At 37.0% G+C, this 24,975-nt stretch overlaps 2 protein-coding genes across 2 annotated transcripts in view; both read right to left on the minus strand.

Moving 5' to 3' along the window:
- Nucleotides 1-3,448: 3,448 nt before the first annotated feature.
- On the minus strand, nt 3,449-12,912 carry LOC106881859 (D-dopachrome decarboxylase). The gene is made up of 3 exons (XM_014932374.3): nt 12,780-12,912; nt 5,065-5,237; nt 3,449-3,694 (listed from the first exon to the last, which is right to left on the minus strand). Exons 1-3 carry the CDS (start codon nt 12,885-12,887, stop codon nt 3,637-3,639), a joined length of 339 nt encoding a protein of 112 aa, XP_014787860.1. The 5' UTR covers nt 12,888-12,912; the 3' UTR covers nt 3,449-3,636.
- Nucleotides 12,780-24,975, minus strand: part of LOC106876355 (peroxisomal targeting signal 1 receptor) — a 108,324-nt gene continuing 96,128 nt past the window's right edge. Inside the window, exon 18 of the mRNA XM_089341328.1 lies at nt 12,780-12,920. The gene's annotated coding sequence lies outside the window, so the exon portion shown is untranslated. The remainder of the gene's footprint in view (nt 12,921-24,975) is intronic.

Consider the following 24,975-nt stretch of genomic DNA (forward strand, 5'->3'; position numbering starts at 1 on the left):
ATCACTGTCTTCGAAGAGAGGAGCATTGTCACCATTCAGCATTCTTCCTCAATTGTATTTTCGTCGATCTGAATAAAGTTATCGTTTGTTCCAACCATCTTCCTCGTCGCTCATGATAAACTATGGCCCCACACACCTCGCGGTATATATTGTACCAGTCAGTTATTGTATTTTTAGATTTTCCTGTTAGAGTCACTGCTGTGGTCATGGGTATATCCAAGACAAAGAAAAATATTAGTTCTAAAATCTCACTCAGGCTCAGCTTGCAGTTTAATTTGTTGTTAGTGTCCGTATAATGGAAAAATTGGTTTCCTTTCTTAACTGAACGTTTAAGGTAGATAACTCTGGCTATACTGTTTGACAACGTGGTAGACTGCATGCTATACTAGCACCGAAATTTTTCTCTATTACTCATGTTTATAAATATATATATATATATATCTTTTATCTTTTACATATTTCAGCCATTAGACTGCGGCCATGCTGGAGCACAACCTCAAAGGATTTTTAGTCAAGTGAATCAATTCCAATACTTTTTTTTTTAACCTAGTACTTATTCTATTAGTCTCTTTTGCTGAATGGCTAAATTACAGGGACGTAAATACACCAACACCAATTGTCAACTGGTCAGTGGGGACATATACAAACATAGATAGATACATACACACACATGGGTCTTCTTTGAGTTTTCCAAATCCACTCACAAGGTTTTGGTCGACCCAAGGCTATAGTAGAAGGCGCTTGTCTCGCCATGCGGGGCCACTTGCCTTGAAGGGCTTCAGTTGAATGAATCAACCCCGGTACTTATTCTATTGGTGTTTTACACTGAACTGCCAAGTTACAGGAATGCAAACAAACCAACACTGGCTGTCAAACAGTGGCAGAGGACTAATGAACAGACATACACATATGTATACACACAGGCTTCTTTCAGTTTCTGGCTACTAAATCTACTCCCAAAGTTTTGGTTGGTCTGGGGATATAATAGAAGACACTTGCCCAAGGTGCCATGCATTTGGACTGCACCCTGAACCATGTGATTGGAAATCATACTTGTTATCATATAGTCCATATAGATACAGTTATGCCTGTATCTATCTATCCATCTATATATATATATATATATATATATATATATATATATATATATATATATATATATATATATATATATATATATATATATGTATATATATATATATATATATTATACATGCACACACACAGAGTAGCACTTTCTCTTTTAGTATTATTAACTTTCTTTAGAGTGGCAAACTGGCAGAATCATTAGCACACTGGGCGAAACGCTTAGCGGTATTTCATCTGTCTTTACATTCTGAGTTCAAATTCCGCCGAGGTCGATTTTGCCTTTCATCCTTTCGGGGTCAATAAATTAAGTACCAGTTGCATATTGGAGGTCGATCTAATCGACTGGTCCCCCACCCCACCCCGAATTTCGGGCCCTGTGCCTAGAATAGAAAAGAGTATTATTAACCTTTTTATATCTATTTCCTCTTTGCCTTTCAGCCGTCTGGCATTGCTTAAATAAATTGACCCCCAATACTAATCAAATCCTGGGGTCAATGTCAGTTATTGTTCCTTCCTCTGTAAATTTTTAGCTTTACAAAATACCTTGTGGTATTTGCTCCAGGGTTGATAGAATAAAGTACTAGTTCAGTATTGAAATCAATGGAATTCACTAACCACTTGGCTTGGATAAGTGTCTCAAAGCAAGTGATATCCCGTCACTGAATTCAATCTGCTACGTTGGTTTATTTCTTGATGAAGTAATTTCATTTCTCTTGTGAAATTATGAGCATCATTATATGACTCCTATTTACTTGTCAAACAAAATCCTTAGTTTGTCATTTCAAGACTTCATTAATATTGTTCCAAATTGATTGCAAATTATATTTACTTGCTCATGATTGTAAAAAAAAAAAAAAGAAATCCAATTTCCTATAAATTCAAATCTTCAATTACTTCTTCCAAATGCATGTACACACACACACAGAGGTATACCTCATCTTACACCATTTCGAGATACATCATTTTTCAATGATATATCATTTCTTTTTCTGCTTTTTTTAAAAAAAAGAAATTAATAGAAAAAAATGGTAAAATAAACTCCAATCTCAGTTGATTTATCCGACTTTATGTTGATCTCAGCGAACACATTTAAAGGTATATCAAAATAACATCTAAAATACCTGTACTGAAGAGGCAAATGGAATAAAACACATTTATTAAAACAGATATAAGCTAATAAATTTTTTAAATGTTTTTTGTGTCACATTGTCTTTTGATTTAAGTTGCATGTATGTTGAGGCATGGCTGTGTGTGTGAGTGGAGATGTCTTATTGCCTGAGCAATTTGGAGTAAGAAATTATGAAACTACAAAGAATATATAATAATATATACATATATACATCATACCCATCTATTTAGAAATAAAACTATTGTTATTTTACCAAATTGTAATTTTGTTCTTTGTTTTCAATTTGTTATTGTTTTGTAATTGTTGTTGTTGGCACTCCGTCGCTTACGACATCGAGAGTTCCAGTTGATCCGATCAACAGAACAGCCTGCTCGTGCAAGTGGCTGAGCACTCCACAGACACGTGTACCCTTAACATAGTTCTCAGGGATATTCAGTGTGACACAGTGTGACAAGGCTGACTCTTAGAATTACAGGCACAACAGAAACAGGAAGTAAGAATGAGAGAAAGTTGTGGTGAAAGAGTACAGCAGGGTTCGCCACCATCCCCTGCCAGAGCCTCGTGCAGCTTTAGGTGTTTTTGCTCAATGAACACTCACAACGCCCGGTCTGGGAATCGAAATCGCGATCCTATGACTGCGAGTCCGCTGCCCTAACCACTGGGCCATTGAGCCTCCCGAGACAGATTCAGTACTGAGTTACTAAAGCAGAAATATCTTTATAGCAAATATTCTGCTCAATACCACAGATTTGCTTGTCAGCTGCTTGACCATGTCCACTTGAGCATGTCCCTTAGTTGCTTACTGTATGTACATCTCTGATCATGAGATGAATAGTAGTCGTCTTCCTTGTTCTGGGCCTGCCGATGCAGGTTTTTCCTTCAGGCAGCGGGAAACTTACTTGGGGGGTCTGGATGAGGAAGACAAAGAATAATGAAAAATGTATTTTTGTAATTGTAATTTTTGAATTTTTCTGATTATAATTTTGATTTATATTGATTTAAATTGAACAGTGATTTCGAGGGGTTATTGGTCAGCGGGCACCGGTGCACCTCCCATTTTTTCATTTTTGTCATTTTTATTCACATTAATGCCTTTGTCCAGCCCACAGCTACTATGTATACTGCCTTTATGGCAAATAAAATGAAATAGAGTAGTCGTAGTAGTGGGGGAGCACACACAAATACAATTTATATATCAAAATATAATACGAACATTTATAAAACATGGAATTTCCACAAATTCGATTAGTTTATTGTGATTCTGAAAATAATTTGTGTTTTATTGCTTGAAGTAAATCTTTTTCGTTAGTATTTCTTGATTATTCTTTTTAATGTCCTGATTTCTTCTTTTGCTTTCTATTCCATACTCCTCTCAACTTTTCCGTCTGCCCTTTCCTAGGTCTTTATGGGTGCTGTCATCAGGGAGCGCCAGATCCAATATGTGTTTTGTCAAGGGGAACATACTGGAGATATACTCTACAAAACATGAAATACAAAAAAAAGAGCAAAGAAAAAATGAATAAAAACAATAACTCTTTGTTCATTAGTCACAAGGGTACATATGATATAAAATGTGTTACATGTAAGATGAGGTGGGAAAACATTTGGGTAGGTTGATATGTAGTAGGTAGGTAAATAGATAGGGCTGACCACAAGTCTTGTGAGTGAGTTTGGTAGACAGTAATTTAAAATAAGCTCATTGTAAGTATATATATATATATATTCCGTTTGATTAAGATTAAGATTAAGATTAATGTAATATAAAGCTGAAAAAAAAAAAAAAAAATTAACACCAAATATACAGTGCGTGTGTTTTTATTGGCTAAACTGGCAATATGACCATCCCCAAGTACAACAAAAATATATATATATATATATATATATATATATATATATATATATATATATATATAATATATATTTATATGTATATTAATATAGTAATTATTAAACATTCTCGTATCTTCCATCTTTTGTCTATCTCGTTATTCAAATATATATATACACATACAGACACACATATATATATAAATACATACATACATATCTATCTATATATATATATACACACACACACACACACATATCTACATATAGCACCATTCGAGCGTGGTCGATGCCAGTACTGCCTGACCGGCCCTCGTGCTGGTGGCACATAAAAAGCACCCACTACACTCTCGGAGTGGTTGGCATTAGGAAGGGCATCCAGCTGTAGAAACCTTGCCAGATCAGACTGGAGTCTGGTACAGCCTTTTGGCTTGCCAGACCCCAGTCAAACCATCCAACCCATGCCAGCATGGAAAATTGATGTTAAACGATGATGATGATGATGACATACATACATACATATGTCACATCCGTATGTGATTGATGCCAGACCCATAAAAAGCACCCACTACACTTGCGGAGTGGTTGGAGTTAGAAAGGGCATCCAGTTGTAGAAACATTGCCAGATCAGATTGAATTACTCCAGCATTATCTTGTAGCTTTGAGATTTCAATGTGGTGACTGCTTATTTTTACAACAACGTTGTTAGAAAGATCTCGCCAGTTTGAACATAAAACAGGTAGAAAATTTTAGGCTGGATACAGCCAGTTTAATCCCTTCGTTACCATATTTCTGTTCAGATGTTCTGTTTCTTGCAATTAATTTTAAATATATTAAAGAATTTAGTAAAATAATTTAGTTATCATTAAACTAGAGTTAGGAACATAAATTGTGATTAAAGTTTAGTGGAAGATTTTAATTCAGAACTTTTGAAAACAAGAAATTTGTACTACAAAGCCAGAGGCTGTTTCAAGTATGTTGGTATCAAAATGGTTAAGCAGAAAGCTGCAATCACTCACCTTTCCTTAGGCAGAGATAGGTTGAGACTGAGGTAGTCCACCATGATCTGTGTGTATTTAGGTGTTGTAGAAGCAGTAATCACATCGATAGCTCGTATCTCCAAGAAGGCTGCAGGATCATAGCTACCACTACGACAAAAGGCTAAGTCACTGTGCACAATAACACTCATTTTCTGTAGAGAAAAAAGATGACATAGCATGTTACAATACTTCAAATGCTTAAGCATGTATGCATACATGAACACATGCACATACAGGGGGGGGGGGGGGGGGCTGAAAAATTCCTGGTTTTGGGTAAAAAAAAAATACAGGAGGATCAGTTAATTATGATTTTAATCAGCATATTTCCCTAACACCATTCGAACGTAGTCGTTGCCAGTACCGCCGGACTGGCCCTCATGCCAGTGGCTTGTAAAAAACACCCACTACACTCTCAGAGTGGTTGGCGTTAGGAAGAGCATCCAGCTGTGGAAACTCTGCCAGATCAGATTGGAGTCTGGTGTAGGCATCTGGTTTGCCAGTCCCCAGTCAAATCGTCCAACCCATGCTAGCATGGAAAGCGGACGTTAAATGATGATGATGACTGTAGCGGTTCTTCAGCTTTTCTAAGCCCTGTAATAGAACCTAGAAGGCTGGGCCTCCAGCCAGGCCTTTTGTGATACCCTTATAGCCAGGAACATTTTAGTACCCCCCCCCCCCAGAATATATATATATGAGAAGGTGTTAAAAAGTCACACGGTACTGGCAACGGCCATGCTCAAAAAGGAGTTTTTTATGTGCCACCAGCATGGGAGCTAGTCCAGCGGCACTGGCAATGACCTCGCTTGAATGATTTTCTAACGTGCCACCAGCACAAGTGCTAGAAGGCAACGCTGGTTACGATTACGCTCAAATAGTGCTATTTACAGGCCTCTAGCACGGAAGCCAGACAGCTGCTCTGGCAATGAACACGCTCGGACAGTACTGTTAGTGCTCCACTGGCGCAGGTGCCAGTCATCGAGTATGGTTCAATTACAATTTCGATTCCGACTTCACTTGCCCCAACAGGTCTTCGCAAGCAGAGTTTAGTGTCTAATGAAGGAGAGGTTGGTATGGGTGCCAGTCGTCGGATTCGGTTCGATTTCGATTTCAGATTTCAAATTTCAAATTCCCTTGCCTCAACAGGTCTTCGCAAGCAGGGTTTTTAGTGTCCAATGAAGTAAAGATACACTTCTGGCAGAGGTCACAGATTATGCTCTCACTTGCCTTGCCGGGCCTTCTCACGTACTGCATATTTCCAAAGGTCCCGGTCACTGGTCATTGCCTCAGTGAGGCCAAAAGTTCAAAGGTCGTGCTTCACCACCTCATCCCAGGTCTTCCTGGGCCTACCACAACGGGCATATATGTATATGTGTGTGTCTGTTCCTCCACTACTTGATAACTGGTGTCGGTATGTTTACATCCCCATAATGTACTGGTTCGGCAAAAGAGAGTGATAAAATAAGTACCAAACTTAAAAAAGAAAAAAAAAAGGTAAAAGAAAAAAATTAGTACTGGCGTGCTGTGGAGGAGGGTTATCCATTCGTTTGTATAAACACAATCTAATGACTTAAAAACACATAAAAATACAAAAGATAAAAGTTGGCCTAGAAATTCATCAATGTAAGTATATTCAGAGTCAGTTTTAAGATAAGGAGATAAAACTATTGAAACAGTTACATGTACTTTGTAGAATTAGAATTAGTGAAGGGTATAGTTGTTTTTTTAACCTACATCAGCACTTATTTATGAAAGAAACTCACTGGAAAACTTTCTTCTAATTCTTCCAAATCTTTTTGTTAAAACTGTATTGAAACCATTTGTAGGAAATAAAGAGATAAAATACAACACAATAATCTTTTCTACTATAGGTACAAGGCCTGCAATTTGGGGTGGTATGTAATTTATCGACCCCGAAAGGATGAAAGGCAAAAGTAGACCTCGACGAAATTTGAAGTCAGAACATAGGGATAGGTGAAATATCCGTAAGCATTTCGTCCAGTGTGCTAGCGATTCTTAATTCTTTATTGCCCACAAGGGGCTAAACGTAGAGGGGACAAACAAGGACAGACAAAGAGATTAAGTTGATTACATGGACCCCAGTGCGTAACTGGTACTTAATTTATCGACCCCAAGGGGATGAAAGGCAAAGTCGACCTCGGTGGAATTTGAACTCAGAACGTAGCGGCAGACGAAATACCGCTAAGCATTTTGCCCGGCGTGCTAAAGATTCGGCCAGCTTGCTGCCTTAAGCAAATTTTGGTTCCAGCATTTGTGCCTTACTATCTATAAAATAGAGACCACAACATACAGCAGTAAGGCTTTCTATAGCCTGCTTGTAACTTTTTTTTTTCTTTAAATTTCTAGAAAAGGGAAATGATTTTTGTCATACATCAAAGCTACATCAGCATTATATTTCTTTGAAATTATCAGGTGAAAATTTGAAAATCTTTAAGTGAATGAAAGAAATTTAACAAGATCCACTGTGTAAATTTGTAAGCAAAACTTCAACAACCCAATAATGTAGCACCAAACACTTCATCGCACACCACAAGGCTCAACGGAACCTACTAAAGCAAACCAACATGTTCACAGTATTACCACTGGCGGTGGCGAGGCTAAGATGTTGGGGAAAAGCCAGGCTCTCTCATAGGCATCACCTGACACATCTGAGGGGCGAGCTGCCAACAATGATGCTATTGGTCTAGTCCCAGGCGAAGCCTGGTCAAGCAGACGACAGTCAAAGGCATTCCAGTTGTCATTAACTTATAAGGGTGTTTCATTTTAAAGTAATTGGTCATTTTGGGAGTAGTGGTGAAATATCTCTTCCAAATAAGTCCCCTTACTGCATAGGTTCGGGAACAGTGGCTGCAGGGATGGAAACGGACTCTTTAATTCGGTGGGTGGGGACGGTAGGCAATAGGAAGGCTTTGAATATCCAGGGTTTGCACCCCTTAGATAAATTTCGGTTCCCACAGCATGCAGCAAAAAAGGCTTCTATATCCTGCTAGTAACTTTTTTTGTTGTTGTTATTAATTTATAGAAAAGGGAAATGTATGTGATTTTTATCATTAGCAGAGCTACATCAGAATTTATATTTCTTGAAAATTTTCAGGCGAAAATTTGAAAATCTTTAAACAGAATGGAAGAAATTTTACAAAGTCCACTGTGTGATTTCGTAAGCAAAATTTCAACAAACACCCTGCTAATTTTAAGGGGTCAATACAAAGATTCTCACCCGGGAACAAAAAAAAAGATTAACACAATATTTGACTTCTTTTCGACTAACAATTCTCCTTTTAACATTTTCATTTCAGTCAGTCTCATAAATGTGTTTCTGCTTTATTTTCTTTCTACCTTTTACCCTTTATTTTACACCTTAAAAACAGGGTGATTTGGCTATTATTTCGAGGAAGTTGAGTAAGGGTCTATGTCAGGCAGGATAAATCGTTTTCGAGAAGTGGGGGCCGTGTGAGACATGGATCATCATCAGGCGGGGCGTACTACAATATATATATATATATATATATATATATATATATATATATATATATTGGGCAAAGTTTAGAGAGCTCTTACCCCTGCTGGCGACAAAGGGACTCTCACTCAGAGTAAAAGGCAGACTGTATGACGCATGCGTACGAACAGCCATGCTACATGGCAGTGAAACATGGGCTGTAACTGCTGAGGACATACGTAAGCTCGCAAGGAATGAAGCCAGTATGCTCCGTTGGATGTGTAATGTCAATATGAATACCCGTCAGAGTGTAAGTATCTTGAGAGAAAAGCTGAACATTAGAAGCATCAGTTGTGGTGTGCAAGAGAGACGATTGCGCTGGTATGGACATGTGGTGAGAATGGATGAGGATAGCTGCGTGAAAAAGTGCCACACCCCAACAGTTGAGGGAACCCGTGGAAGAGGTAGGCCCAGGAAGACCTGGGCTGAGGTGGTGAGGCAAGACCTTCGTACATTGGGCCTCACCGAGGCGATGACTACTGACCGAGACCTTTGGAAATGTGCTGTGCGTGAAAAGACCCGGCAAGCCAAGTAAGATCGTTGCCAGTGCCCCTGGACTGGTTCTTGTGCGGGTGGCACATGAGATGCACCATTTTGAGCGTGGCCGTTGCCAGTACCGCCTGACTGGCTCCCGTAGGATTTTCGAGCGAGATCGTTGCCAGTGCCCCTGGACTGGCTTGTGCGGGTGGCACATAAAAGACACCATTTCGAGCGTGGCCGTTTTCGTGCGGGTGACACGTAAAAGCACCCACTACACTCTCTGAGTGGTTGGCGTTAGGAAGGGCATCCAGCTGTAGAAACTCTGCCAAATTAGAATGGAGCCTGGTGTTGCCATCCGGTTTCACCAGTCCTCAGTCAAATCGTCCAACCCATGCTAGCATGGAAAGCGGACGTTAAACGATGATGATGATGATATATATATATATAGACGGTTTAGATATAGATTCAAGGTTGAATATGGTACTTATGCGTAGGCACCCGAATATCGTATCCCAAAAGGATAGGTGATCAAAATCAAAAAATAAGCAACACGGATTTCAAAGGTGATTGCAGTACGCACGTTTCATGCTACTTCAATTTATTTAAGTAATGCGAGCATTACCTTAAATGCAATATGAAGAGCAATCTTCAGCTGCACGAAAATGCAGAAAAATTACTGTAGAAAAGACATATTATAAATGTGGCAACATTTCAAATCCAAGTAGGAGAGAGAATACATAAAAATCCAAATGTGAGGAAGAATACATAAGTCCATCTTGACATAGCCAAGTCTATCAGGCTAGTAATTGATTCTAGACAAAAGTTTCTAACTGAAGTTGATGATAGGCCCCACTCCAATAGAAATAACAGTGATCAAGGACATAGTTCATATAATATCAATATGCCTAACGTGGAAAGAATAAGTCCAACTAATAGCACATCAAGATATGAATTAAATAATGATGGTAATAATCAATATATACCTAATAATAGAATTGAAGAATTGATAAATGATATTAGTGTAAATAATTGTAGTAATAATAATAATAGAGATATTAGAAATAATATAGGTGGGGTTGATAACCCCATCATGTGCAACTGTAGAAAAAAGTCCCATTGTCCTTTATTTGGATTTTGTTGCACCCGTAATGTAGTGTACAGATGCATCATTAGTACTATAACAGAGAATTATATTTATATAGGATGTAGTATTAACCTGAAACAGAGAATATATAACCATAAGTCTTCGTTTAGACTTAGACATAAGGCAAATAGTACGACATTGGCAAGTAAAATTTGGGAGTTAAAAGATAATGGTATTAATTTTAGCCTTAAATGGGAAATTATAAGAAAAGCTCAACCTTATAGAAATAATAGATATGGATGTGAATTGTGTTCTACGGAAATATATGACATTTTTAAACTTAGGAACAATCCTAATCTAATCAATAATAGATTAGACCTTAGGGTATCATGTGTGCATTGCTCTACTCACACTTTAAAATTTTTTTTAAAATAGGGCTTTTATTAAGTAACTAAAGTTATCAAATTATAGTACTTTACTTCTATTATGGTCATCTAGGACTATCAATTAGCACATATTTATATTGGTAATTGAACCTTTATAACATATATTCCTGATCTCTCACCTTAACATCTAATCTACTTAAATCAATCATCAGATTCCTGTATTGATTATCCTTGTTATTTCCTAACATCCTTTCTTTTTTCAGTCCCTTAAACCTTAGTAAACACATTATTATAAACTAATATAAATCCGATAATAATTTTTATTTTTTATTCACATTATATAAATAAAGCTTACCTATGTGTCTCCTAAATAGTATCATTATCTTATCTTCAGCTAAAATTTTTTTAAGATAATTCAAAATAGTTTTCATGAACACTATATACTTAATATCCTTAAATTTTACACCCTATCCAGAGCCCCTGAATTCAATACTGACATTATTTCATGATTTTTGTGGAAAATAATTACATCTCATTTTATTTATTTTATTAACACACCTCTTATTGTGAAAATATTGGTTAGAGTATTGTTGTTATCTGTACCACTATATTGTTACTCTATTCAGACTAAAAGTAAAAAACCTATTTGACCCATATACCTAGGGCTGTAATTCCTCAACACTTTGATAATAGTAAAATGACCTGATACTACTCTGACCAGTGAAACCTTTATATTCTAATACATTATATAGCCTTGTCCATGCATACTGCTTACACCTTCCCTTTCCTTAGAAGTAATTGTCCCTTATGCTATCACCACTAGATAAGAAACAATAAAATCTGAGACAGTTGAAACTTTTGTCTAGAATCAATTACTAGCCTGATAGACTCGGCTATGTCAAGATGGACTTATGTATTCTTCCTCACATTTGGATTTTTATGTATTCTCTCTCCTACTTGGATTTGAAATGTTGCCACATTTATAATATGTCTTTTCTACAGTAATTTTTCTGCATTTTCGTGCAGCTGAAGATTGCTCTTCATATTGCATTTAAGGTAATGATCGCATTACTTAAATAAATTGAAGTAGCATGAAACGTGCGTACTGCAATCACCTTTGTAATCCGTGTTGCTTATTTTTATATATATATAAATAAATAAAACAAGAATAAAATAAAAACGAACTCTCAGAGAGCACAAACCTCTGCCAAAGCAACACCAACGTCCTCTCAACGATTAGCCAGAGATTATTTAAAAAATGAGAATATCTGAAATAAACTCAACTGCTTGGTACTACTAAAGCAGCGCGGACCCGAACGCGCAGTCGCGCGTCAGCGCTAGCTAGTCGTGAGTGGTCGATCCTAACCCTAACCCTAACCCTAATCCTAAACACGTATTCATTTGCACACGCGGGTTAGGGTTAGGGTTAGGGATAAGGGTTAGGGTTAGGGTTAGGGATAGGGTTAGGGTTAGGATCGACCACTCAAGACTAGCTAACGCGGACACGCGACTGCGCGTTCGGGTCCGCGCTGCTTTAGTAGTACCCAAACCCAACTGCTTTCTTAAACGAGAATACTAAAAATAAACCCGACCGCACTCAAAAATAAAGTAAAAAAAGAGGAAAAATAATCCAGAATCCTTGTCCGGTACCAGATCGCCAATGATGATGATAATAGATTCTAAAAATGGTCACGTTTCTAAAACAGAAAAAGAATTGATGTAATGTGGGGTGAATGCCGAAATAAGACTATAGCGACACTACTGATATACTAACTACCATAACAAATTATTACGGCAATAAAACACACCTCAAATTAGCACTGCGTCAATAACAACACGTCCTACATCATCGCAGAACCAACACAGCATAAAAGAATTACAATAAATGACGATAGCAAGGCTCGATCATCGATCTAAACACACAACTACAGCAACACGTTGAAAAATACCATACTACCACGTTACTAACACATACTAAATCATTGCGGTACTATCACCACATCACATAGCCACACATGGGCAGCAAGACTCGAACTTCAATCGAAACACCCAAACCCCACTCCACCTCCCATATAGAGATAGCAAGGCTTGAACTTTGATCCAAACACACCACTATAACAGTACTTTACTACTACAACAACAAACACATATTACAAGCACTGTCACTACATGAACACTACAACATCACCAACATCACGCGATATATGGAGACGACAAAGTGAGCACTTACTTCGATCGGTTTTCCAAGCATCTCGGCAATTTTATTTGAAAGGTGTTTCTCAAATGCTTTCGGGATTCCAGTTCTGGGCAAACTTGTTCTCAATAGACAAATCGGCATTTTCCTCCAGCTGTTAGCCCGTCCGTACGTAGCCTTTGATACGTCAAGAAAAGAAAAGGAAATAAATTTTTAAAATTGACGGAAATTGACGAGCAGGCAGTTCTGTAAGTCAAAACGGAAGAAGGTAAATAATGTATAAATATATATATATATATAAAATTGGGTTGATGTAAAGAGAGATGTTATTTTACGTTTATGTATGACTGGATATAGCTTGTGGACTTATGGGGAATAGTATTTCGCACTTGTTATTTATATAAATGCGCGCAACCCATATAAGCGTCAACAAGAGTAATCAGCGTGTAAAAATATCGCTTGTTAACACACATACCTTCGTGTGAGCACACACACACACACACACAAGTTATCTAGTTGTGACCTCTGAAGTTGTGTTAGATAACAATATCATAAAACACGAAATTAAACTGAAAGGTCAATTACTAAAATCTCGTAAACAATAATCTATCGGTAATCTTCAAGTTTAGGGGAATTAAAAAAAAAATATTCAAGGGAAATAGCTGAACGACTTACCAGTATTATCCGTTTTCTTCTAGCTGTTTATAAATAAATCACATCCTAACCCTAACCCTAACGTCAATCAAATCACGTGTGTGATTTATTTATAAACAGAGATGTACGGAGAATACTGGTAAGACGTTCAGTTACTTCCCTTTAATATTTTTATTTATTTTTTTATCCCCCTAAACTTGAAGATTACCTAATCTATCTAGGTGGAAAGATACTTGTGCATGTCTGCACACGCACACGTACACATACACACATATATATGTGTATATATAGGCCCGCCAAATCAGAAATATCCCGTTAATCCATTCTTTGAAGAAGTTAACGTTAACTTTTATTGAAAAAAAGGTATAACTGTTTAATACCCCACCGATTTTGTTGCCTCATAACTTCCAGAAAAATGGATACTTTTTAACGAAACTTTCATCAAATAAGTGCTTATATCCTGTAGATTGAGTGTTTGTCAAAAATTTTGGGAGGGGTTGGGGAGAGGAGTTTCAGAAAATTCACAAGATCCGACATTTTCCTCCTCATAACTTTATGAAAAATAGGTATTTTTTAACGGTGTAGATTACGATTACAAAGAAATTTATAAGCAACATTTTTGGAAGGGGCGGAGGAATTTCTGGAAAACGGAGTTTCGGATCAGACGGCCCACATAAGTTGGGATTTCTCCGTTTTGACGGGAATTATTTCCAATGTTTTTCCACTTCAGAATGATGGGAGGCATCTTTTCACGAAAAAAAAAAAAAAAAGAAAAAAAAAAGGAAAAAATTTTGAAACTTTTTTCTTCACTCCCGCTGCCCCCTCACCAACTTATTCCGAAACGATTTTGGCCTTTTTTGATTTTTTCACTATGCACTTAAAACGTGTGAGAGAAATATTTTCGGTTTTAAAAAAAGTGTTAATAATTTCAGCCGCAAAGAAGTCGTTAGTTACAGGCTCTGGAAATCATTGACAAAAGGGAGAACTGTAACGTAGAAAAATTTTCCTAGCTTTTCACTTGTGATGGATGATAATGTAGAGGCAATCCTAAAGTTGAACGTCGCGAAGCATACGAATTCAATGGCTGTTGAAACGAAGGGTGTAGATCTTTTAGGAATGCGTTTCTAAGTCGGGTCTGTGTTCCACGTCACATCACCATTTTAGAAGGTATTGTGATGTGTGTTCTACGTCGGTGTCACCATTTTAGATGATGTTCTCGGTTGTGGATCTATCTAAGGATGATTCTTTCAACAGGCTGTAATATCATTTGATAGGAACACGGTACAAAGAATACATGGAACAAGGCTGTAACTTTAAACACCTTTAATGTCGGCCCCAAATATACATACAAGTTGAATGACAATAGAAAGAGTTTGATGTGTGGGGGCATGTTCTTCTGTGTTTACCTCATGTCTGCTAGCTGGCGTGTGTTGTAAGAGAGCCAACTAGATCATGTCTTTGATCTGCGACATCTAGATGCCAAAAGAGGAAGTCGCAAGGCCTCGTGTCAGAATCTCACCGCTGCTTGCGCCATCTAGCGCAAGCTTATTTAAACCGGCTGTCAAGGGAGGTGGCGGCGCCTATACAGATTTTCTCTGTGTGTGTGTGTGTGTATGTTTAAAATTCATACATTTACACAATTCCAAATTTCTTGGATGAAAGAATCGAAATTAATACTCTAAATACCATAACTTAGGTCACAGCGTCAATTTTTCAGTCAAAATAACTCCCAATTACGAATAAAATCCATAAAACTACACAAATTAACATTTTCCCCTCTAATAAAATCTTATTTCCTCTTTCTAATACTTTTACAAATCCTTTCAACTCCTACTTTCTCTTATGAACTTTTACGAACGATCCAACAACAAATACAAAACGAAAGGAAGGAGAAACACTGACAGTAAAAAAAAAAAAAAACTATTTCAGTACCAAAACTGAAACAATCACATTCCGATACTGTAATGACAGATACTTTCACTTTAATGGTTTCATTTTCATACTGAGACTACAACAGCGAAACTATACTCTTACATATATACAGGCATACATACATGCATATATATATATATATATATATATATATATATATATATATATATATATATATATATATATAGAGAGAGAGAGAGAGAGAGAGAGAGAGATGAATATGTATACATATAGATGTATATGTACACGTATATGTATAGATATATATATGCATACATGTATATGTATATATATGTGTAGATGTATATATATATATATATATATGTACATGTAATATGTACACATATATATACACATATACATGCATACAGATATCTATACATATATACACCCATACATACACACACACAAATTAGTCATTTTCTTTTATCTAAAACTACGTCAAAAGTACTGAATGGATCTTTATGAAATTTGGAAATTATATTCTATGCATAACGGCAATAACCCCCATGAAAATTCATATATTTTTGATGTTGATGAAATTTTAGCCATACATATTACACACAAATAAAGTAATATTTCTAAAATTTCTTCTTAGAAGTTACAAAGACCCCCTTCATGGGCACTTCACACCCACAATTTAGTTATTTTTCCTAAGCAAAGACGAATACAGTTGTACTATTGGAAGCTATAGGGTCACCCGAACATAACAGACGACCATTATTTCTAATTCAACGGTACAACAGTGTAAGACTATCCTTTCAGATATACTTACATTCTGATTTCTGCAATGTGGTGCATAGATTGTCAAGTAAATGAGACGCATCTTTGCCTCCACTGATTCACTTGCAAAGTGTTGAGTAAAATTATTTCGTTGCAGACCTCCTTTGAGTCTTTTTATTATCACTGCGACACACATAGTCCCCAGTTGGTAACATTGATTTCAAGGCCTTCCCAGATGAGAGACTGGTTGTTCTAAGACATTTATTGATTGTAAATTTTTTCTGCCCAGTTACCTATCGATATAGTGGTCATTTGCAAACTCCAGAGGCGACACTTTCATTTCCCTTTACTCCAAACGTCACATGTTGTTATTTCAATTAAAAAAAAAACAAAAAAACAAAAAATTCAAACTGATAAAATAAATTAAATAAACAAGACAATTACAACGGTTATAAAATGTTCTTCCAGTTGTTTTTACAGGCATTGCAGTAAAATTTTAATTAAAAATATCTAAAATTACCATTTTTTTGTAGTCATTTTGAATTCAAAAATTTCCAAGAACGTAGGAAATTCTGAAATTAGAGAATCTAATCCATCTGTTACAGGAAGAAAAGGTCCTTCTACTGAAAATGTTTCGTTGAGAAATTGTCTTAATGCAAACACTTAAAAGATAATGAACGTCTGCAGGTAACCGATAAAGTTTCTGCCGAGAAAAGTGTAACGAAAGGAAAAGTTGTAGAAATGAAAAACTATATGTGTGTTCGACACTCACGACATGTCGGAGGTGAAAACAGGTTGTAGAAAACCTGGTGGGTCGGTTCAGTGTAGGTAGTCATCCAGGGAATGTTTTTTTTTTCCCCTTCAGTCTTTTACTGGTATCTGTGGTACAAGGGGCGACGGAGAACGGAGAGAAGAGGAGGCAAACAGCCTCTTTGATGTCAAATACGCTGATATAAGTTTATATAACTAGATCAGAGACGAAAAATGGAATTTCACGAGATTCTTTTCTCATATACATTTTTTACGTATCTTGTTATAGTTTTTATTACTTCTTTGAGAGGAAGTGTGTCTTCTCTCTCAGTTCCTTATGGGGACACTAGAACAGGGGTTTTCAAACTGTGATCCGCAAGGACAAGACAGGGGGTCCGTAGACAGCAAATACTTTTTATGGGCAATTTGATTTTATATATGTTTTTTTTAATCGAAATCTTTTAATTGACAATAAACCTATTTGTTAAATAAATAAATGTAAAAATATATGTTATTTTAAGCAAATATTTATGTATAAATTTCATAAGCGTTTATAAGGTCCCTAAGGTAAAGCCTGAAATATAAAGGGGTCCGCAAGTCAAAAAGTTTGAAAACCCCTGCACTAGAATATTGTAACTAAGCAAAACGATGACTAAAAAGCGAGATACTTATTTAAAAAGTCACCTAAGGAGACGGACACAATCTACACCTATGATGTAAGACAATTGACTGTACAGTATCTCGCCTGTGAGGTACAGGGATCAGGACGAGTCCAAACGATTGTAATGGTTTTTGATAAAGTTCTCGTTAATTCCCTTTTCTGTTTCTGCTCGCTCTATCCATCCACCGGTCCATCCAAGACCGACCTACCGACCTACTTTCCTGTCTGTCTGTCTTATATGCATGCTTGTGTAATTATGTCATGGGTGCGTTTGTATGAATGTAAATGTACGCACACATACACTCCTCTATATGTGCCTATGTATCTGTATATACATATACTACTTTATATATGTGTATGCACACACACACACACACACACATAAGCATTATTTATAGAAACACACTTCTGCATAGAATATAGAATATAGTATATAGTATATTCCTTTGAGAACTGACGACACAAACAATATTTCTGTGACCCTCGTTGTAAAACATTAAAACCTCAAAAATTGTTCTTTCTTCTCATTTCATGGTTGTCCTCACTCCGTCGCTTACGACGTCGAGGGTTCCAGTTGATCCGATCAACGGAACAGCCTGATCGTGAAGTGAACGTGCAAGTGGCTGAGCACTCCACAGACACGTGTACCCTTAACGTAGTTCTCGGGGATATTCAGCGTGACAGTGTGTGACAAGGCTGACCCCTTTGAATTACAGGCACAACAGAAACAGGAAGAAAGAGTGAGAGAAAGTTGTGGTGAAAGAGTACAGCAGGGTTCGCCACCATCCCCTGCCGGAGCCTCGTGAAACTTTAGGTGTTTTCGCTCAATAAACACTCACAACGGTCTGGGAATCGAAACCGCGATCCTACGACCGCGAGTCCGCTGCCCTGGCCACTGGGCCATTGCGCCTCCACCATTTCATGGTACGGCTGCATTGAAAAACTGTTGTCTCGCATGTCTGTTCCATAAAAGGAAAACTGAAAGCATTAAAAAGAACGGAACTACTTTCACTTTAATTTCCACGAAAAGCATCATCGCGCGCGCACATCTGTATGTATACACTGTCTAGTTCTGGTGACGCATTCGTTACATATTACTGCAAGTCTTTACTCGCAATTGGGATTATACAGACTCATATCTCAACAAGTCTTCACTTCTACAATATTATATTTCAATCAATCACTTCGGATACTCTCGAACATTAATTAAGACTTCTAAACACTACATTAATCGAATTCTATGCATTAAGTATCGGCAATTTTCCTTGATTACGTTCCTTCAAATGACATTTCTCGACCGAATTTAGAAATCCTGGAAATATACTTATTGTGAGTAAACTTCCCTTTCTTGAATTATTTTCAATAACATATACGGTATTTCTTTCCACCTGGTACGAAAACTATACATTCACAAACACAATGACCCTTCAACTCAGTCCAAGTGATATCCGCTATACTCAAGATTCAATTGGCAGCAGGTTCCGTAACGGAATAACATTAAGTAGAACCATTTCAGATTTAGTCAAAGGTACAATCACGCCTGACAGCTTTCCTACAATTACAGTTTACCAAAAAGATGGGAAATACTACAGCTATGACAATAGGAGGCTATACGTTTTCAAAGAGTTGCAAAGGCGGAGTCAACCAGACTTGAAGATAAAGGTTTGCCTTACGTCGGCGGCACTATCACCATTGAAGTTCACGACGCATAACGATGGGCAAAGTATAATGGTCCGAGGAAATTCATCAACATTAGACTTGTTAAGCATGTCTTTTGATGACTTATTCTTGTAGAATTATGAATTTAAAAAAAATAATAATAAATATCCCATTGCTAAAGGATATAAAAACAACAACAAAAACCAAAAAAGCTGCCGAATTTACTGTTCAGAAAACAATCTATAAACTTTAAATTTGCCCTTATGTCACCGACAGCATGTCTTCATTTAGAGAAGTGTCAAAAAACCCAAGTCTGTTGTATTTTATTTCAATAACCAACTCGCAAACCAAGTTATAATATAATTGCCATCATGCAAGAAAAACAAAAAAACAAAAACAAACAAACAAACAGACACTACACTGGAAAAGTTAATTTGGTCGGAGTTTGGTTTCCGTGAGTAATTTTTGCAAACTTTTACTTCCGACTTTTTAAAAACTGTAAATCTGAAAATGGCCGAAAGCGAAAAAGTTGCAGAAAGAGTGTGGAATAAAAATAAATAAATAAAATAAAAAATATAAAAAAGAAGTTTTTGCAGATTGTTTATATATATATGTAGTGAAACTACCTCCCGCCATTAGATACAAACTACTATCGCCATTACATACAATCTTCTCATTTAAATATAAATAAATGCGAGCGTAGTAGAGAACCCATTCCTTGTCCATCACGTGACTGATCATTATTCGAATCGGCAACATCTTCGAACCGTTCCCGCCAGAACGCGAACTGACCAATCACGGCCCCTAATAAGGTCACGTGATGGAGTAAAATTCTAAAGGCATTTGGAGCCCTCTTAACGCTATATATAGATCAACTCATACCCAATAATTTGTCTCGGTCCAGTTTCTCTTTGAGAACTGTTCCGTGTACCACACGACAGCAGCAGCAGTTCCAGCGACCACTTCAGCAGCTTCGTCCAGCCAACGATGACCTCCGCCGTCGCCATACCAGCAACAAGAGTCTACTACTACTATCCAGCATCATCATCATGACCAACACGATTTACTATGTACACCACACCAAACTCCGCGGCACATCTCTCTCTTCGATTCTGTTAGGTGACTCAGCTTCACCACGGTAAATAAACAGACAAGAAATTCTCAGCCAGCGATGAACATCTGTATAACAAGAATCACGGCCCGGCATCGATGCCACGACATCACAACTAGTGATCAGCACTGCCACACTCAGCCTCTACTCACTTTCACAAACAGAACTTTTCCTATAGTGTACTAACGATCTGGTATAATTGTCCACGTGTTATTGACTCTCTTTCTATCTGCTGTAATAATACACATACACATACATACTTTTCTTTGTATGACGGCCTGTCTTTGATTATGTTCTTATATGTCGCATTCACACTCTCACACAGACATACATCTTTAACGCCACAATAAATATCTCTGGTCTTTCATTACTGGTCATCTATGTTATCGTCGCATAACATATTATGTATATCATCTTTGATATATATATTTGTATGTTCGACCGTGTGACTCGTTTAAATAAAAGGAGTCCTCTGTTTTTCCATTCGTCACCATATCTCCTTTTATGAGTTCGCACGGTCGTCCCTTACATATATATATATAGAGAGAGAGGCATAACTACAGGGTTTTACCCCCATGCCTATATATATATATATATATATATATATATATATATATATAAAATACAAAAAATATATATGCATGTATACACACATATATGTATATACTTTCATCTACATGTGTATATAGATGCATATCAGGGTACAGGACGTTAGAACAATGGACTACAGACAACGGAACGAACACATAGGAAAACAAAGCCACTTGGAATTATTCATCAGCTGCCTCTATTCTAACTCGACGTTTCGAAGATATATATGTATATATATATATATATATATACACACACACACACACACATATATATATATCTAATGGACTCATCGTTTCCCGAACGACATGCACGAATGATTTGTTTATTGTGATCAAATGTTCATGCGCATGCGCTCACTCTCTTCAAATCGACGTTGTCTGAACAGGTACACGGTGTGCCGCACGTCAAGTGTCGAAGTGATCGTGAGATAAAAGTGATTCAAGGTCCAAATTAGAAATCTGAAGAACTTTCGATTATGAACTAATTACATAACCTCCGTTCTATTCTGTTGGATTACCAACTCGAGTTTTCGTTGTGAACAAATATTGACATTTTCTGTGTAATATTTGATTTCTTTAAGAGGGCGAATGTGCTATCCTTCGTTTTGAGTCGCAGAGTTGTCAATGGTCTATCGGCTGTTAAGGTACAGCGTTTGGTAAATTCCGTAAAAATTTTGTATTTGTTTTTTGAACTGGAAATGTACATTTTGTTTGATGTCAGCATAAAGTGAAAGAGAGAGAAAATGAAAGGGACATGTGTGTATGTTGATGGTGGGGTGCGAGATAGAAAGTGTGTATGTATGTGAGAGAGAGAGAGAGAGAAGGTGTGTGTTGATGCGTGTGTGTGTGTGTGTGTGAGTGAGTGAGAGAGAGAGAGAGTGACAGCGTACGTTTTTTTTAATTTACTTTTCCTCGCATCTTTTTTGGGGTGAATGGAGCGGGTAGGGAGAGGTTGAATAAAAGTTTGAAACTATCTTAACCATATCTTTTTTTCTTTTTGCATTTTTGATTGACTGGAAAAAAAAACAGTAAAAAATCTAACTTAAAAACCCAAAATAGTCTTGGGTAAATAAAAATTCGTTTTTTTTTTTCTTTTCTATCGTAATGTCTGTTGTGCTAAAAACGGGATTTGAATATATATATATATATATATATATATAAAGGCCAGACTTACTTGGAAAAAGGACGTGTGCATTCAATGATGTAATAATACAAAGAATATATATGCATGTATACACACATATATGTACATACTTACATGTACATGTGTATATAGATGCACCCTGATATGCATCTATATACACATGTAGATGTAAGTATGTACATATGTGTGTATACATGCATATATATTCTTTGTATTATATATATATATGCATATATATATATATATATATATATATATATATATATATACACACACATGTATGGGCGAAAGTAAAGCGCGTGTACACCCCACCTTTCTTTTTCTTTTCTTTTTTTTCCAATATCTATGTTTACGATATTGGAGAATACGATTTTGTCCAAAAACCACGTTTTCAAAGTTTTAATTTCTTCCACCCCAATTTCTTAATCTTTAACTTTTTTTTTTTTTCGAATTCTTTTCAATCCATATAGAAAAATATGGAGATTACGAATCTGGGATTTAAAAAAAAAAAAATTAATTTTCCCCCTACCTATCACCTCCCCGCTTTCAAACAGCTCAAAACTCCCTTCATATTTCACGCATTCAAAAAAAGGTAGAGATGGACTATATGTAATCTGAACCTTTCCCCCACTTGTTTATTAATTTTTTTTACGGAATCCCACGTTTTAGGCTATGGAGATTCCGATTCTGAAAAAAAATATTTTGAAAAATTTCAATTACCCCCCCCCCACCAAGCAGGCTATTTACATGCTAGAAATAACAGCCAAATCTCACAAAACTAGTGTTAGGGTTAGGGTCAGGGTTAGGATTACGGTCAGGGTTAGGGTTTGAGTTAGGGTTAGGTTTACCCTGTGGATCTATATAAAAACCGGGGGGGGGGGAATCGAAATTTTGAAATTGAGATTTTTGAAAATTTTTTTCCAGAATCGGATTCTCCATGGTCTGAAACATAAGATTCCGTAAAAAAAAACAAAATTTAAAAGGGGGGGGGGTATACCCAGATTACATATACTCCATCTCCACCCAAAAAAATATCAGACCATTACCACAAAACCCGACATGCCTGAAACAACAACGCCCGGTCTGGGAATCGAAACCGCGAGTCCACTGCCCTAACCACTAGCCACTTACACATACATGCAAAAAAATACATACATGACAACACACACCTTCACTCACACTAGTTCTCTCTCTCACACACACAGGCCAAGCCTACGGACCAAGTATAGATACACATACACAAGCCGACAAGTATTTACTTTCATTTTCGGTTGCAGCCGTTCAGTTTTCTTGTTACTGACTACTGACTTTTAAGTTGAATAGTGAAACACACTGTATACGAACATAAATAGAAACACATCGTGCAAGTGTATCACTATTCATGAAAGTCAATGGGTGCATGTGTGTGTGTGTGTCTTTATGGCTGTGTTGACAACCGGTGTTGCAACGGGGCTGACAGAATAAGTATTAGGGGGCGATCTTACGGTACGAGTCCTAAATATCGGCCTTTTCCGTAAAAAGTGTCTTCGGCGATCTTTACCAAAGATCGACCTTTTCCGTAAAAAATGTTGGAGAGAAACAGGGAAACGACGTCATAAAAGCGAAAGAGATACAGAGAGCGCGATTTCTTTTGAAGGGTTTACGGTTTGGGTTTGGGTTAGGGAATTCCGTCCCTAACCCTGACACTAAAACCCTAACCCTAACACCGTAGTGAAGATCGTGCGGGTGTTACGGAAAAGGCCGATCTTTGGTAAAGATCGCCGAAGACACTTTTTACGGAAAAGGCCGATATTTAAGACTCGTATCGAAAGATCGCCAGTATTAGGCTTCAAAAATAAAATAAGTCCTGGGGGCCGATTTGTTCAACTAAAAGACACTTCAGGGCTGTGTCCCAGTATGGCCGCAGTGAAATGACTGAAACAATTCGAAGATACAGGATAAAAGCTTCATATAGTTTTTCTCTCTTCGACATGTTGGCTTCCGCTGTCTTTTTGTTGAGTGACCCTACTAGGGCTCGAAACCGGTTTTATAAAACCGACGGATTTGCCAAAACCGATTTTAATGCTTGTTGTTTCTATTTTTTTTTTTTTTCGCAAAACATTCATTCATTTTTTTCTTTTGAAGAAATATCGTTGAAACTGAACTAACTGAACTGTTGTCGGTCGCCTTTAGTTGAAAGTGCTGTCTGTTTCATTGAAACATATCGCAACATATCAACATATTCCCACCTCTCCCTTTGAACCTAAGATCAGCACCTTGTCATTTCCTTCGCTAACCCCTGGCTGACTCCTTGAATTTGGAGGTAACCGAGTTCATTCAGAGCAAGTCAAGGGGATGCTGCTAGTCTTCAGTCAGGTGATCTTTCCCGTTGAGCATATGTAATAACCAGTTCAAGATTCATTTCAAGGAAGAAGCACTAACTAATTTTTTTCTGAATTATTTTCATTAGCCCTAGCATGATAAAAAGAAAATCAACTGTTTGGAATTTTTTCGAGAGGAAAAACAAAGATGAAGCTTAATGCAACAAGTGTGATAAGATCATGAAGTCTTCTGGAGGATCTACTACGTCTCTGATCTTGCACTTGAAGAAAATTCATCAAATCGACATAAATCAAGATGCAAACCAGCCTCCTGTGAAGATGACAAGAACAATGGAACACTTTTTAACAAAGAAATCAATGGAAGAAGTTTCAAAATTTGATATGGATGGATTCTCTTTCAATTCAATCGCCAAAAGCGATTTTATACAGAGAAATCTTCATAGTCAGAGAGGCAAATATGATAAATTACAACTAACATCTGCAAACGGAGCCAGGAATATGGTAATGAATTATTACATAACCAAGAAAGAAGAACTTATTCATTATTTCGAAAAAGAAGTAGCGCTGGGGATTCACTACTTATTGACATTGGATGAATACACATCAATTCAAAATAAACGATATATGAACATAAATGTTCATGGGAAAGACAATCATTGGTCGTCGGGTCTTATTGAGATCCAC

Source organism: Octopus bimaculoides, chromosome 24 (genome assembly GCF_046866305.1).
Source record: "Octopus bimaculoides isolate indiv1 chromosome 24, ASM4686630v1, whole genome shotgun sequence".
Classification (NCBI taxonomy): Eukaryota; Metazoa; Mollusca; class Cephalopoda; order Octopoda; family Octopodidae; genus Octopus; species Octopus bimaculoides.

Coding starts and splice junctions, on each gene's coding strand:
- LOC106881859 (XM_014932374.3), bottom strand. CDS start 12,887: ATGCCGATTTGTCTATTGAGAACAAGTTTGCCCAGAACTGGAATCCCG. Junction 5,238..12,779: donor TGCTTGGAAAACCGATCGAA/GTAAGTGCTCAC, acceptor TTTTCTCTACAG/AAAATGAGTGTTATTGTGCA. Junction 3,695..5,064: donor CTATCTCTGCCTAAGGAAAG/GTGAGTGATTGC, acceptor CATGTTTTGTAG/AGTATATCTCCAGTATGTTC.